Raw genomic sequence first — 15,318 nt, forward strand, 5'->3', positions numbered from 1 at the left:
CAAAAGGGAAAACATATTTGCTTAAAAAAAAAAAAAAAAAACACCCCCAAAAAAACATACTCCTGCATGGTGTGCATGATTCATGGTCTGTGCTGGTATTGTTCAGAGGTCCACTGTGCAATGTGGGATGGAGGGGAAAATGGGGGGAAATGGTGGGAGGGGGAAAAAGACTAGGGATTGTCCATGAGCCCTGGCTCAGATCTTTGCAATTTTTTCACCGACGATGACCGGGTTTTCTCTCCTGATTTTCTCAGCGGCGTCAGCTTTATAGTCAAAGGTGCAATTATGGACGTCGGAGTATCGGTGAACACCACAGAACACGTTTCCACAGCGGCAGTCGAAACCTGCAATATACAGAGACAGAGGAATGAGTAGATGCTTTGAGTAAGAGACTTGTGAGACTGAATACAACCAGAGTATATATATATTTGAGTGTTAAGGCCCTCGCTGAAGGACCCAACAGTGGCTCTCTGGCAACCATGGGATTTACCAGTCCCTCCAGGATTAGTCGATTTTGCGATCTCAGAAATTAACGCAAAATCAAGGAAATTACACAATACTCATAGGAGCTTGCAATTTTTAAAAAATGACCGCATATGTGGGCCAAGACGCATCATGTGATGTCAGCACAACGCGTACTGTGTGTCGAACATGAGTACAGCTAAAAGGTTTCATTTACCAACAAATGCGATACCACTGCAAAACAATTTTGTGGAATTGCAGTCTCGCCAATTCAAGTAATTTTCAGTTTTTGAAAAAAGTAGCAGCAAAATCTATCATTTTTGCCCGCAACAACCACAAAAAACCGCCGCAAAATCCTGTACAGCCTGATTTATCATTCATTGCCATTCTAAGGGTTGTGATTATGAAATTTGGAACCGTTTAACACTAATGCTATACTATTAAGCAACAGTGCACAAATAAGAGCGTGGTTGTACTGAATATTGACATGGCTGTGATTTGGCCGTAGGTGCCGATATTCAGTATAACAGCATGATTGCGAGCACAACATTGCTTTTATACGACCGTTTTATAAATAAGAAATTAATATCGAGACATTTCGGACACAATACGGCCAAAAAATTTGTTTGTTTTTGCTCTGCAAAATCGGAGACAGATCCCGAAGAATCCATACTCACTCAAAACCCACCGGCTAGCTAGCTAGTTAGCTCACAATGATTTGTACATACCCGTTAAAGGTGCGGCTAGAGAAATTGGTGTCCCTCTTCCTTTTCATCCTCATCTGACGAGTGTTCATATTTTAAGAATTTTTAAATCACGAAAAATGTTTTTCATTTGCCGCTGATGAAGTCGCTAACACTACTATGGTAATGGAGTCAATGGGACTGTTACTAGAAGTGGAAAACAGGCAAGCGGTGCGATACAAACGGTGAAATGTCCCAGTGCGGATATACTAAATATAAGCCCTCTTGGAAAGCCGCTCGTCCAATCGAATTAGTGGCCCTTAACTAACTGTTGTGTAAGTCTGTTTTATACAACAGCAATTCTGATCAGTCAGAGATGTTCATCAATTTTCTATTACAGCTCTGACAGTAGTTCTGCCTGCAAGACAAAGCACAGGTTTATATTATATTAATGTACACGTTTGAATATTGTGGTGTTTCTATAACAACAATTAACACAGGGAATTGTATGTCAGATGCTCCACATAAAGACGTGTTCAAGTTGTCTGTCTAGAGATGTTTATTTGGCATTCATGGAAGGAGTCTCAAGTGTCAGAGCTTTGTAACACTCAGGGGAAAAGTTTATGTTTTCGAACGCAAAAAGACTTCAGGAGCATGGACTTTGGTTCAATAGAGAGAACAATTAGAGACGCTGGTGAAGGAACGACTGTGAGAAATGACTATAGGTATGTATATAGTTATGTACACATTGGTGAACTGCTGTGAAACAAAAGGGGGAAAAAACACTTCGGGACATGGTATTATTGGAAAATAATCAACGTGAGGGTCATAACTGTAATGTACCTTCAACCAATAATTGATTATTTTCCTATACCAGCACACCCAATCATGTTTTTTTCCTTATGGCAATAATTAAAATAGAAGCTGTTGTATTGTTTGTGTTATTTTTGTTTAACATGCATGTTGGTCTTAGAAAAATCCAAGAAAAGATGAGATCACAGTTCTAGGTTTTTCCTCCATTTTTATGAGACAAACAGTGTAAATGAACACGCAAAGCAGAATGCAGCAAATGTTGTGAGGAGAGAACTCGGGGGCATGGGGGTTCAGGGGTGGGGTGGGGGGTTTCAGGGAGATTGTAGGTAACTGTGCAGTGGCGTACACAGTATATGAATTCTAAATTTTGATTTAGAAACAAGGAGCACTTTGTCACTCCAGTTTATCACTTCAACAAGTTGCTACGTGTAAATGTCTCGTACCCGTCAGGCCCACTTTCTTGCGGCAGGTGAAACAGCGGTTCTTTTTGGGTTTGGATTTGTCTGGCTCGGGGGTGGCTGGCTGTGTGGATGCGTCTGATCCTGAGGGTGAGGACAAGAATAAAAGAGTCAGTATTGAGTGAGAGACATTTTATCTACATACACTTTATCTTCCTGGTTAACGAATAGGGCAACTGATACAAAATAGCATATAGAAAAATGTGACACAGGAGGAGAATGAGGTCAGACATTAAACAGAGATGTGTTAAAATTAAATTTAGCACGTCAATTGTTAAAGTGATAAAGAGCAATTTTCTTCACAATCTGATTAACTGATAAATAACAAGGACTTTAATACTGAGCCAAACAGTTCAGATTTTTAATCCATTACTGTGCAGCCCTGGAATATCACAGCCGTCATAACTAATATTAATAAGAGATAGAAAGCTGACCCTCTACTTGAGCGTCTGAGAAACTGAATATCTTCAATAATGAGGCTAAACCTATTCAGTGTTAACATCAACTCTTCAAAACTGTGCTCATATTTCAGGGAGGGTGAGTCATGGCAAAGTGAAATGTAGAGTTGATATAAGCTTATTTCTAATTCTGATTGTGAAGTCCTAATGTTCAATCGATACTGAATTTACCACAGAAGCTCCAGTTAATGGTAAGAAACTTATTTAAAGTGCACCTATTAAGGTTTTGAAACCTGCCTAATTTTGTTTTAAAGGTCTCATTCAATAGATTTTCATGCATTCAAGATTAAAAAAAAAAAAACACACACTTTAATGTGCTCATAATTTAAATTGCAGCATTACCTTTTCCCCCCCAGTGTCACAAACGGCTCGTTAAATGATCCGTTTTAAAGGATTCATTCTAAACTCCTCCTTTCAGAGAGCATACTCTGCTGTGATTGGTCAGATGTCCCAGTCTGTTGTAATTGGTCTACCGCGGTCAACGTGTTTCCAAAAGGAAATGCCCACTACCATAACTAGTTTCAGCGCCATCTGTTTGCAAGCAGCCGATGAAGACCAGAGGCAGGGCTTTTTGTTACAAACCTACGTAGGTTAGTACAGGAAATAAGTCTGGAATTACTAATGACTCGTTTCAGCATCTGTTCCTTCTTTTGGGAGTCAATAACTCCTTTTGTCGTGCACTTCGATTTTTGAAACTTTGCAGACGTTTTTACATTCACAAACAGCTGTATAACACACCACATGAAAGGTAATATCTGAAAAAACCATAATACGTGCACCTTAAAAATTCGTAGTAAGACCCCTCTTATACTGGGATTGACAGAAAAAGTAGTGTCCGAGTGTGTGACACTGGATTTCAGCAATACAGCGATGGCAGAATCTATTCGGTCACAATCACCTCCTAACTTTTGGCTGATATATACTGATTGGAATTGTTGCAGGCCTACTGTGACTAGGTCCAATAATTCTAGGAAACTTTATCAGAAAGGTAAAATGGGGATTCTGAGGCTTGCCAGTGGACTTTGTGCATGTGTTGATCTGACCTCAACACAAACAAAGGCAAACAAACAGAAGAGAAGATTGCTAGTGAGAGAGATTGCAGGAAACACAGTGAGGCATTTTATGGCTATTGGTGGAATCGTTTCCTTTCTGTGTGTGTGTGTGTGTGTGTGTGTGCGCGTGTACAACAACCTGTATGATTAAGAGAGTGTCATGAACTGCTGTAAACACTGTTCCATTCTTGGAACAAGTTATGTCAGTACAAAGTAAATGAAAAGAGAAAGGGAGGTATACCTGTTACGTCTTGTGTTTTCGGCTCTGCTTGGACTGAAGCTCCCGAAACTTCCTCCTCGTGTGGGACTCCTGTGGGAGTAACTGTGGAGGACGACGCAGACAGAGATTCGTCTAAACTGCTCAGGCTGGATGACACAGCAGGCACTGACACTACAGAAAGGCAAAATATATATATATCAGACGACATACAGTGTTAACACTTTGGAGTTAGCTAGTTAGATGATCTGTTCATCTTACATTTCTGGGACCTAAAGCTGGAAGATGATAAGTTTTGGTGTGGCACTAATTAAAATCTACTGACCAAGTATGGCTGGTAAAACAGGGGGGGCTAGATGGGCTAAGCACCACCTCTCCTTTAAGGAAACAACTACAGAAAAAAAAGGTTCATTGTTTGGCACCCACTTCATTTTACCTGCTGTTAGGAAATGGCTTAAATTGGGTTATTATTTATTTTTTTAAGAACCAAGAATAGCACCACCAACTATTGAAAGTGAAAATATGTACTCATGGGACAATGAAAGTACACCCTGCTTCAATTCTAGGTTTTTATTTATCAGGGTTTAACAAAAATTGTGGTCCTCACCAACTTCTATAAACAAACAAATAATCTCAGGTGACAACCAAAAAAACAGCAGATTTCACCATGTAGTCTTTATATTTATTTAGTTTTAACGCCATTTCAGCAACCAGGCTATTCACATGGCAAACAAAAGGTACATCAATAAATATTTACAATATTAAATAAGACACTTAGAATTCATACAAGATAAAAAAAACTGCCAAATCTGTTCAGATGGTACTTTAAAAAAAAAATCTATTAAACAGGTCTCTGAATAAAAGCATTGTCTCGTAGTTCCAAAAGATTTACAGTTCAGTAAAATGTGACTTGATGGTCATAGGGGTTTGGCAAGGTAAACATATGGGAGGATCTTCACCAGTCAGTGTTAGTCTTGAATGGCCCAGTCGGCATCTAGTAAACACTATTTGGTCATGTCTAGATTTAAAACTTGAGAGTAATTTCTTTGGATCCTGGGGTTTTTCAACCATGGAGTCATTTTCCCCAAAAAAGTAAACCAATATACAGAAAACAAGTGGGGAAAAAGATAAGTACACCCTTTCTACTGCCATCAATAAGAGAGTAATTAGCAGCTAGGTGTTACTAATGAAATGCACACGATTAGTTAATTATCAGGAAGTGTGACTACCTCTATAAAGGCAGTTTGGTGTTCTGGAGCACTCAGGTGTGTGTCTATATCATGCCAAGAAGAAAGAACATCCACGACCTCAGAGAAGTAACTGCTGCTGCTCATCAATCTGGGAAGGGTTATAAGGCCATCTCCAAAAAAGTTGAAATTCCCCATTCTACAGCGAGAAGGATTGTTTACAAATGGAGAGGCTTCAAGACGGTTGCCAATCTTCCCAGGAGTGGGCGTCCCAGCAAATTCAGTCCAAGGTCAGACCGTTTAATGCATAGAGATATAAAGAAAAACCCAAGAGCTACATCATGTGACCTATATAAGCACAATAAAACTGCAGTACAGAACTTTTTTTGGTTACAAAAATGAACAAAAATATAATATTACAACACTGATATTACTGTGAGGTTGTGAGAAGACAGTGTCAATGCATTGGGGAAAATAGAAACCATAATTAAAAAAAAAAAATTAAGTCACTTCTCAGATTTTCCTAACAAGTAACCATAAAACAAGCCCAAAAAACCGCAACCCATGACCTGTGATTTTTTTCAACTTCAGAAAAAAAGAAGCGGAGTATATGATAAGTATACTTCAAACCACCAGAGCACTGGCAAAGCACAACCCACATTTAAAAAAACAAAAACAAAAAACCATCTCAACAAGTAACGTGTACTTTTATGTTTCAAACAGAGATGGCGATAGAGAGGCAAAAGTTCAGTACTGCAGCTTTAAATGTTTATGTTCATGACAGCACAATCAGAAAAAGACTGAATAAATATGGCTTTTAAGGAAGGCTGTCTAAGAAAAAGCCCTGTCTCTCCTAAAAGAATATGGCAGCATTACCAAGTTTTGCAAAACTGAATCTGAACAAACCACGAAAGTTCTGGAACAGTATCCTTTGGACAGATAAGACCAGTGGGTGGAGATGTTTGTTCATCATGCACCGTGTCATGTTTCGCAAAACCAAACACAGCATATCACCACAAACGCCTCATCCCAACTGACAAGTACGTTGTTGGAGGGATGATGATGTGGGGTTGTTTTGCAGCCACAGGGCCTGGGAAACCTGCAGTCATTGAGCCAAAGATGAACTCCACTTTATACCAGAATATTCTTAACACAAATGTGAGGCCATCTGTCCAGCAGCTTAAGCTGCGGCAAAATTACAACAGGACAACCAAGCACACCAGCAAATCGACATCTGAATGGCTATACATAAATAAATAAATAAATACATACATACATACATACATACATACATACATAAATAAGGGGGCTGGAATAGCCAAGTCAAAGTCCAGATTTCAACCCCATTGAGATGCTGTGCTGGGATCTTAGGTGAGCTGTGCATAAACGACTGCCTTCAAACATCAATGAACTGAAGCAATGTTGTAAAGAAGAGTGGGACAAAATTTCTCCAAAGCTATGGAAGAGACTCTTAAACTCCTACAGAAAAAGTTATTATCGCTAAAGAAGATTTTGTATATTACTGAATTATAGGGTGTACTTACTTTTTCCCCCACCTGGTTTCTGAACATTGGTTTACTTTTTGGATTAAAAAAAAAAAAAGTCTACATACTGAAATCATACTGTAGCATATTGAAGGCATGTTGTGTTTTTTGTGGTGTGGCAGCACCACACGGGTTTCACCTGTCTCAGTGACCCTGCCGTTGGTGTTTTTCCTCTGCAGGAAGTCTTTGTAGCAGATGGAGCACATGCCATTGGTGCGTGGGTTTCCATAGAAACCACAGCCAGTGGAGCACAGCAGGGGCACCTGGGTCTGATTTGTCTCCTGAGCCATTGTCTCTCCTGAAGGACCAAAAATAGTCAGAACATTAGTCTAGTTGGTCTCGAAGTTGTTGTAAGATAAGCAACAGAATTCCACGAACTAAAACGTAATAAATTATAAATTAATAACAATACAGACTCTATTTACCAGATGTGGAAATCAAATGAAACAACTATTAAAGTCTGTTACATCAGATACTATTATTCTTTCTTTTTAATAATAATAATAAAGCAGATGCTGGAGCTTAAGTTATACTATAATTTATTGATCAGGTTATATTACTATTGATTGATCTCTCTTTAAGTAACTTAAAGTAGATCCCAACAGTCCAGAGTTTTTCTCTAGCACTGAATTCAGTATTGGCCAAGTATCATCAATAAATAAATAAAAAAAAGTGTTGTCAAACATACCCACCCACTCTGTGTCTGAAAACATCGGTCAAGACAAGAATGATAAATTAAAAGTAAAGCTAGCTCACGTTTCATTTGTGTCTGTGCTAGCTACAACTGCCAGTAAAACGTTACCTCTGGAAAAGTGACAAGATGCTGCGGATAAGGAGAAGAGTATTAAAAAGCAACTGTGGCACATTTAATGAAAAACGTGACCTTAAACTGAATTTTCTTTTACTTTGATCATTTCAAAATGCAAACAAAATTAATCTTGCATTACTAGTGTAAAAAAAAAAGGAAGTTGGCCTTAAACACAAGTGACAAATCTAAGCATGACTTGTACTGGAGGGCGAGGCGAGGCTTGCCAAACTGTCAAAATGCACCTTACTGCATGCTAGTCATTTCCAGAAAAAAAGCATATATATTAAAGCAACCCTCAAGCTCATTTACCAAATGGCCAAGGATGCCTCTAATGGAGCTGGAGAGATCCACAGGAGGGGCTGTTCACAGTACAACCAAAGCCCAACATTCCACAGATTTGGGCTTTATGGAAGATTATACAGCAGTTAGCTCCAGCTGTGATTTGGCCATAGGCACAAGGCTACAGGCTTTGATTATGTACAACAACACTCTTGCTCGAGTGATACTGCTAAAATGGTAAAGCATCTGAAAGCCCATGCTGGAAACTTAATGAACATGTGGAAAAACTTTCTGTCCTCGATACAAAGCTCTATATTTCACAGAAACCCAACAGTGCTCAACAGCATTACACCAGTGAAGCATGGTGGTGGTAGAATCACGATAAGCATTACCCATGGCTTTTTTGTCACTCCACACTGTGTTGGATCCAGAACCTTCCCCAGGAGCACTAGTAGCAAGGCAGTTACACACCATGCATGGGCTATAACACAGAATGTGCACAAAAACTCGATCCAGACAACAACCTGAGCTCAGGATTAAAGGAGCTAAGGGACCCTTGAGCTGTAAGATTACTGCCATAATCAAACATAACGAGAGAAAACAAATGTGCTAGCCAGACGCAAATAATATTTTTTCCATGAAATGTGAGAACATCACTGCTCACTGATAAAAGGTTGATAAATAACAAGATTGATTAATGCAAAGAATTTATTCTGATAACATTTTTGGTCACATCACCCAGTTCTCTTGTAGAGAGATAGATTAGTACAGGATAGCACAACCTAGATTGTGTATTTTAGTCATTTAAATGTATTAATTTGCTATAATTATTGCTTTATAAAACAGAAAAAGTAGCTTGCGTTTATGTTCAGCATTTATAAATAGCAATTATGTGTAAGACAATTAATCATCAGCCAAAATTTCACCATCATGATAGTGAGAGACATATCACAAGTATATTAACACAAGTATATTACCCACACACACAAGTATATTAATAATGAACAGTATTGTTCTAGTGATTCTAAATACAGTCAGGATTTTCCACAACATTCTTCTCAAACATGTCAAAATGGACTGAATCTAAAATTAAGGAATGAAGGGAAAGCCTTCCCTGTGTTATTATCTGCTATAGCATATATATGCACGGTCCTTTGAGATAAATTAGGATCCAAAGGCTATATCAGAGCAAAATCATTAACACAAGGCAGAACCTATAGCCCAAAACTTTTGTTAATGATAAAACACTGCAATTTGTAATAGAGATAATCGGGCAGGCTGCTTAGAGAGCTATTTTCACTCAGACATGTTCAGCATGGTCTGGGAATTAAAGCTACACTGGAAAGGGCAAACACTTTCACCACTGGAAACTACGGAAGCCCTAAGCGGCCATGCATTATTCATTTTTTTCTTTCTTGCTTTCTCGACTGCATTTTTCGGTGTACTCGACATCCATTGAAGTCAGTGGGGTTTTTGAATGGGAGAAATGTCTGTGGTTAACACAAGCTGAAGATATGTTCACATTTTATACTACGACATAAAATACATCAGTAATACCTCACTCAGGATTTTTAAAAAGCTTTTATGTGTCTTGAAAAAGCCGGTCGCTAACAAGTGTCTAAATGGGACTACAGAGGTAGACAGGGACGTTAAATGTCATCACGCGGAACAGGAAAACTCATCTACTATAGCCTCGTTGTGTTTATACTCGCGCTCTTGCAAACTATTCCAACTCAAACTTTCCGACTTGTAGATTTATCAATTTATAGTATTTTCCAATTGTATTGTTTTTTTTTTAAAATAAGAGTGAAAGAGTTATCGGAAGCGTAGCGGTGGTGACATTGAAGTCATGCAACCGTGGTGTAGTTCATTTATAGCCTAATATTAGCTTTTTTACTTTTGGCGATTTGTATTTAGGCTTCAAAATTCATAAAAATTGTGTTCATTTGTGAAGATTATCTTGATGAACGAAACATGTAAGAATCAAAGTTTTGTCGGTCACAGAGTTTATTTTCTGCAATAATCCAAAAGTCAATGGAAAAAATCCTATTGGCTTTTTGTCGAGGGAACCAGGGTGATGCTAACTTCTGGGGTGGCCAACAAAAGTACGTCGTCCCTGCAGGATTGACGACTTCCACATTAGTGTCCAACACTTGAGAAGTTGACACCCCTCTCTCTTAATGTATCCATCTCTACAGTGGGGAATTATTACATTTATGATGGTGAAGATGCCAACGTGCATGTAACACCAGTCCCATTCACAAAGCATGAGATTTTCTCTGGATAAAATTACGTTGCGAAAAAACAACTTCTTGTTGTGTCGAGATCATGAAAAAACAACTTATGTTGAGAGCACTAGAAAATTAAGTCGTAATCACATTAAAAAGAGACAACAACAAAGAAAAAAAAATAATAACGCATGGCCGTTTAGGGCTTCCGTAGAAAACAGCAAGCAAATTGTGTGTTTTTATCTCCATGTTGAAAGCATGAGTTCAAAAGACTCTTCACAAGACACTTCACTTGATTGTTGGAAGCGTTTCAGCAGTAGGACTACAACTACAACAAAGATGCAAAGATTTTGCCCATCGTTTATAAGTATGGTTCTTGCGAATCTCTTCTCTTATGGTATGTTTACATGACAACGATGTACTAAAAACGGAAAAGTTTTTCCTTTGAGTCTTTGAAAAGTTTCACGTACAAACGACAACGTTATCAAATGATCCCCGTTCACACGTTCGTTCTGCTGAAACGATTAAAATAAACGCTGTATTATACATGCCAGGCCAGTAGTTGGCGATGTCACTTTGTAAAGAAACACTACGCGCCTGCAGACATAAACATTCACATCAACGTGTCCACCATATTGATCCGGGCAAGAGTGCCCTATTAACAAATACAAGTAATCGCGTGAACTGCAGTTTTTCTGGATAAAAAGCACAATAACGTTTACATTTATCAAATGATTTCAATGGTTTATGATCTACGTGGAGTAGAAAAGAGTTATGTCTCCAGTTACTTAGATTCTCAATAGTTAGACTTAAATTATTCCTTGTCATAAAGTATTGTGAAAAGTCACGCTTGTCAAGCATAGATGTGGCTTATTTTTCTTAGTTAATAAAAGCTGAGACGTCCCTAACGTAATATAATTTAATGTACATGAAATGTGCATAAAGATTTTTTCATTATGGAAATGAATTTTTCTGTCTTCAACCCCATCTTTTAGCTTTTCTTGTGCTCCAGGTCAGAATTCTGTTAACAAAGCTCATTCATTTTAAATACTGAAAAAAATTGAAATAGTGCAAATAGTGAGACACTGACAGTCAGTCTGCTTTCTATATTTTATTAGCAATAAAAGGACACAGATATACTCCAAAACAGACAATTACAAAGATAATTATAAGGTTTTGAATACCCTTCATCAGCGTAAATGTGGGTTAATAATAAAGTTTGCGTTTTCAGGCCCCAATACGCTGCAACAAAAGTTTTCTGTTTTTAGTTGAAAACATTGTCGCGTAAACGGCTCCTCAGTTAACACATCAACTCCAAAGCACAAAGGCATGTGTTTAGATCTCATTCACACTCTGGTTAATGTGCTAATGTACCCTAGTTTACAAACACAGACAGGGCTGCTTGTAAAGTAGGAAAGTTATGGCTACAGCACAAAGACACGTGTTCCAGATACAGATACACTCTGGTTATATGGTGATGTATTAACACTATAAATGATCTCACATCAGAACTGGACTGCTGGTATAAACAGGTTAACACATTAGCAAACAACTTCTAGTCTCAACAAAATTTTGTTTGGAACAGAAGGGGTTAGGGTTAGAAGTGTTACACACAGAAAACTTAACATTTCCAATACATAAGCTAGGAATTTCACACAAAGTATTGGGTTTAATACAGATGAGCTGTAGAATGTGAGAGCTGACTAACAAAAATGATTAAAGTCATTTTTACAAACAAGAAATATACTCACATCTACATACCTTGGGGGTTAAAGACAGCATATAGCTCATCCGTATAACCTCAACTTGAAAGTAAGTCTTATCAGTGCAGTTTGGTCAATGTTGAAGCCAAACTACAGCCTTAACACAAGCTACACTGATGGCTAATGGACCTGTATCGCTATTGATCAAAAACACAATCACAAAAAATGATTAAAAAAAAAAATCTTTGAGATACCCAGCAAGCTTCAAAGCCCTTTATACAATCACCAGACTGGCCCAATGCATCATTACTGTTTGGAGGTCATTTACAAATTCTCACATGGTCAGTCCTGTGACTGGCTTAGGAAAGACCCATGTCTTGGCACACACACACAAGCAAGCACGCACGCACGCACACACACACACACACACACACACACACACACACACACACACACACACACACACACACACACACACTGGATGGGAATGAAGTGTTTAAGAAGGATTAAAGACCAACACAACAAGCTCTTGGACCCCAGGTTCAGTAACGGATGACCAGGTGCATGAAAATAACTGTAACTCACATGCAAAAGTACTAGGGAAACAAAATAAAGGCTTAGGAAAACTGGTATTTGTTAGATTACTGTTTTAGATGGACTGAGTGTTAGATGGGTGGACGGGTGGCTCAGTGGGTGGTCGGATGCACAGATGGAATTCCGGATGCTCAGATGGATTGATGAATAAATGGATGGTCAAATGAATAGTTGGATGTTCAGATGGAGGGAAGGATGGCTGGTCTGGTGGGTGGATGGATGGCCAGATGGATGGATAGATGGTCAGGTGGATGGATGAACTGTCAGATATGGATAGAAGGATTGTTGGATGGATGGATAGGTCAGATTAATAGATGGGTGCTTGGATGGATGGAGTGAATAGATAGCTGGACTTCAGCTGGTCAGTTGGAGGGATGGATAGATGATCAGTTGGGAGGATGATCGGATGGATGGTTAGATGATCAGTAGGATGGATAGATTATCAGTTGGGAGGATGATCGGATGGATGGTTAGATGATCAATAGGATGGATAGATGATCAGTTGGGAGGATGATCGGATGGATGGTTAGGTGGTTAGGTGATCAGTAGGATGGGTGGATGATCAGATGGCTGATTATTATTTGATTACTTGCACATCTGTAACTATTCTAAATCCTAAGTATTGTATGTTCTCTGCAAGTTCCAATGTTTTGATAGTGTTGGACAATCCCAACCCTGTGGTCCCATGTCCTACACATTTTACTGGTTTCCTTACCTAATTCAGCTGACCAGACCATTGCACCGGGTGTGTTTAGTGCGGGAAAAACAGTGTTCTAATAGACATAGGTGATTTGCACTAAATAAGACCCTATGCAACGTGAACCATGACTGACAGCTGATTATATTAGTTTAAACTCTAGGATAACTAATTTCATTAACTTTTTTACTACCACTATTTTTTTCTTTCTATAAAATATTGATTTTTTTTTTGGCGTTTTCTACAATAGTTCTGCACCAAACAAGAAAGTAACAGCAAATTTAATTTCCTGATGTAGCCACGTATTACTCCTACTCCATATTACAGAAACATCAATGCAAAGTAAATACCTTTCCATTGGTAATTAAGATTCATTTATCTAACTTAAAATTGCAAAAACGTCTCCGTGCAAACACTTCAAATCATCCCCTTCTCTTCTGTAAGACCTAAAATTACACAATAACAACAACAACAACAACAACGATAATAATAATAAAATAAATAGGAAATACAAATCAAAGTCTCATTCTTGAGTCATTTCGCATACATTTATGTCCAAATGTGGACATATTCCAGAACAATTAAGGTTAAATGAGAAAAGTATCAAATACATTGGAGGAGTTTGAACGCAGATTATACTGGAGAATGTTTCTTTCTCTTTCTCTCGTTTGCTAGATTAAACGATACCGTTTTAAAAAGTTTGTCATTGTTTACAACCCTATCCTGATGAGTTAGAAAAGCATACATGGAGTAGTAAGCTGTCGAAATGCATACGAAAGCATACGAAAATGACTGTAAATATAAAAACAACGAGCTAGCAAGCTAACTGTTAGTTCAATAACTCGTTGTTTTCCTGTTGACTGCAAGCAGGCAGCTCGTCTCTAGTTGATTTCGCCGTCAAATCATCACCAATTGGAGGACTTTAAACCGAGACAAGAAGCTTTTTTTTCGGTTTTTTCGCCCCCGAGATAACTTGGTTAGCTTAGCATAGCACGGCTAGTCTGCTGTTAACTCTAAGGAAAAGGAAAAACTTACCTTCCCCTGACTTCACAGCTCTGTTACTCGAAATTACACGACAACTTTCTTCTCCAGCGTCAACAGGCACGAAATAATAACTTGACGCCAGAAAATAACAGGACCCAAATTAAATAAATTTAGTAAAAGTCGAAGCTCGTCCTTCAGCTCTTCACCCCCACACCCAGAAACAGCCTGTTTGTTATTTTCGTCACTCTCCATCCCCCCCATGTGACGTCACCCTTCCCCATCCACTGTCATCTGTACAGTGACGTAATACTCGCCATGACTCTCAGTGATGTTTATTAACGACTTTCTTCTGTTTAATTAATCGCCTTTGCATTATTAATGTGACGTTTCTGCAACAAGATCTCACACTAATAATTGCAAATTAACAAAACTATATTGTTAGTAACATTCTTATTTTATTGTTTTAAATTAATCACAAGCAACAACAAGAAAACTGATAAATGTCCCAACGCTCCAGTGTTTAAAGTCCTAACAGTCCGTTAATAGTTTTCGATATACTCAAACAGCGGAAATTATTTCGACTAAACCACGCCCACTGACTCCTAATTGGCGGAGCGCGAACAGGAAACGCCCACTCCCGGATGTATTGCTTTCATTCATTACCCCATAAGACATTAAAATCACTTTTGTAAAGAGTTTAAAGTGTCTACACCAACCAGCGACAAAATGACTCATGAAAAAAACAAACAAAAAAACAAACAAACAATAAATTGTAAATAATATAACCAAACCAGTTTCACAATGAAGTGAAATGCGCTCTGGACTATATATTTACTTCAGTTAAGATTCGTTTTATGGGCATGAAAGTTTATGTAATTTCCGGTCGTATTTACATATCTGGGCACCAAAACGCTTTATTATTATTATTATTATTATTATTTTAAACACCAAAAAACTAATTCCTGACAGAATTTAGATACCAACATCTCATCCAGACATTTTTGTCATGCTATATACGGCCATAATGATTGTTTTTTTTTATGCCAGAAATTTACAAAAACTCGTTAAAAAAATTGACTTTTTTATCGATTTTAAGTATACTATATCTGATCGGCGCCTAAACACCGGAAGTGTTTTTGTTCAGCTGCGCA

The 15,318-nt window shown here is 38.2% G+C and overlaps 1 protein-coding gene across 3 annotated transcripts; it reads right to left on the reverse strand.

Moving 5' to 3' along the window:
* Positions 1-24: 24 nt before the first annotated feature.
* zfand6 (zinc finger, AN1-type domain 6) lies at positions 25-15,135 on the reverse strand. 3 transcript variants are annotated; one of them, XR_008386889.1, is made up of 6 exons: positions 14,219-15,135; positions 7,014-7,172; positions 4,168-4,317; positions 2,402-2,506; positions 1,191-1,563; positions 219-344 (listed from the first exon to the last, which is right to left on the reverse strand). XR_008386889.1 is itself a non-coding variant. In XM_053634379.1 (5 exons), exons 2-5 carry the CDS (start codon positions 7,162-7,164, stop codon positions 196-198), a joined length of 555 nt encoding a protein of 184 aa, XP_053490354.1. In that variant the 5' UTR covers positions 7,165-7,172; positions 14,219-14,965; the 3' UTR covers positions 25-195. The 3 variants fall into 3 exon arrangements, 2 of the variants coding, with proteins under 2 accessions (XP_053490354.1, XP_053490355.1); XM_053634379.1 differs by lacking the exon at positions 1,191-1,563 and having other exon boundaries at positions 25-344; positions 14,219-14,965; XM_053634380.1 differs by lacking the exon at positions 1,191-1,563 and having other exon boundaries at positions 25-344; positions 2,402-2,500; positions 14,219-14,960.
* Positions 15,136-15,318: the final 183 nt, after the last annotated feature.

The sequence above is a fragment of the Ictalurus furcatus genome, chromosome 10 (genome assembly GCF_023375685.1).
Source record: "Ictalurus furcatus strain D&B chromosome 10, Billie_1.0, whole genome shotgun sequence".
NCBI lineage: Eukaryota > Metazoa > Chordata > Actinopteri > Siluriformes > Ictaluridae > Ictalurus > Ictalurus furcatus.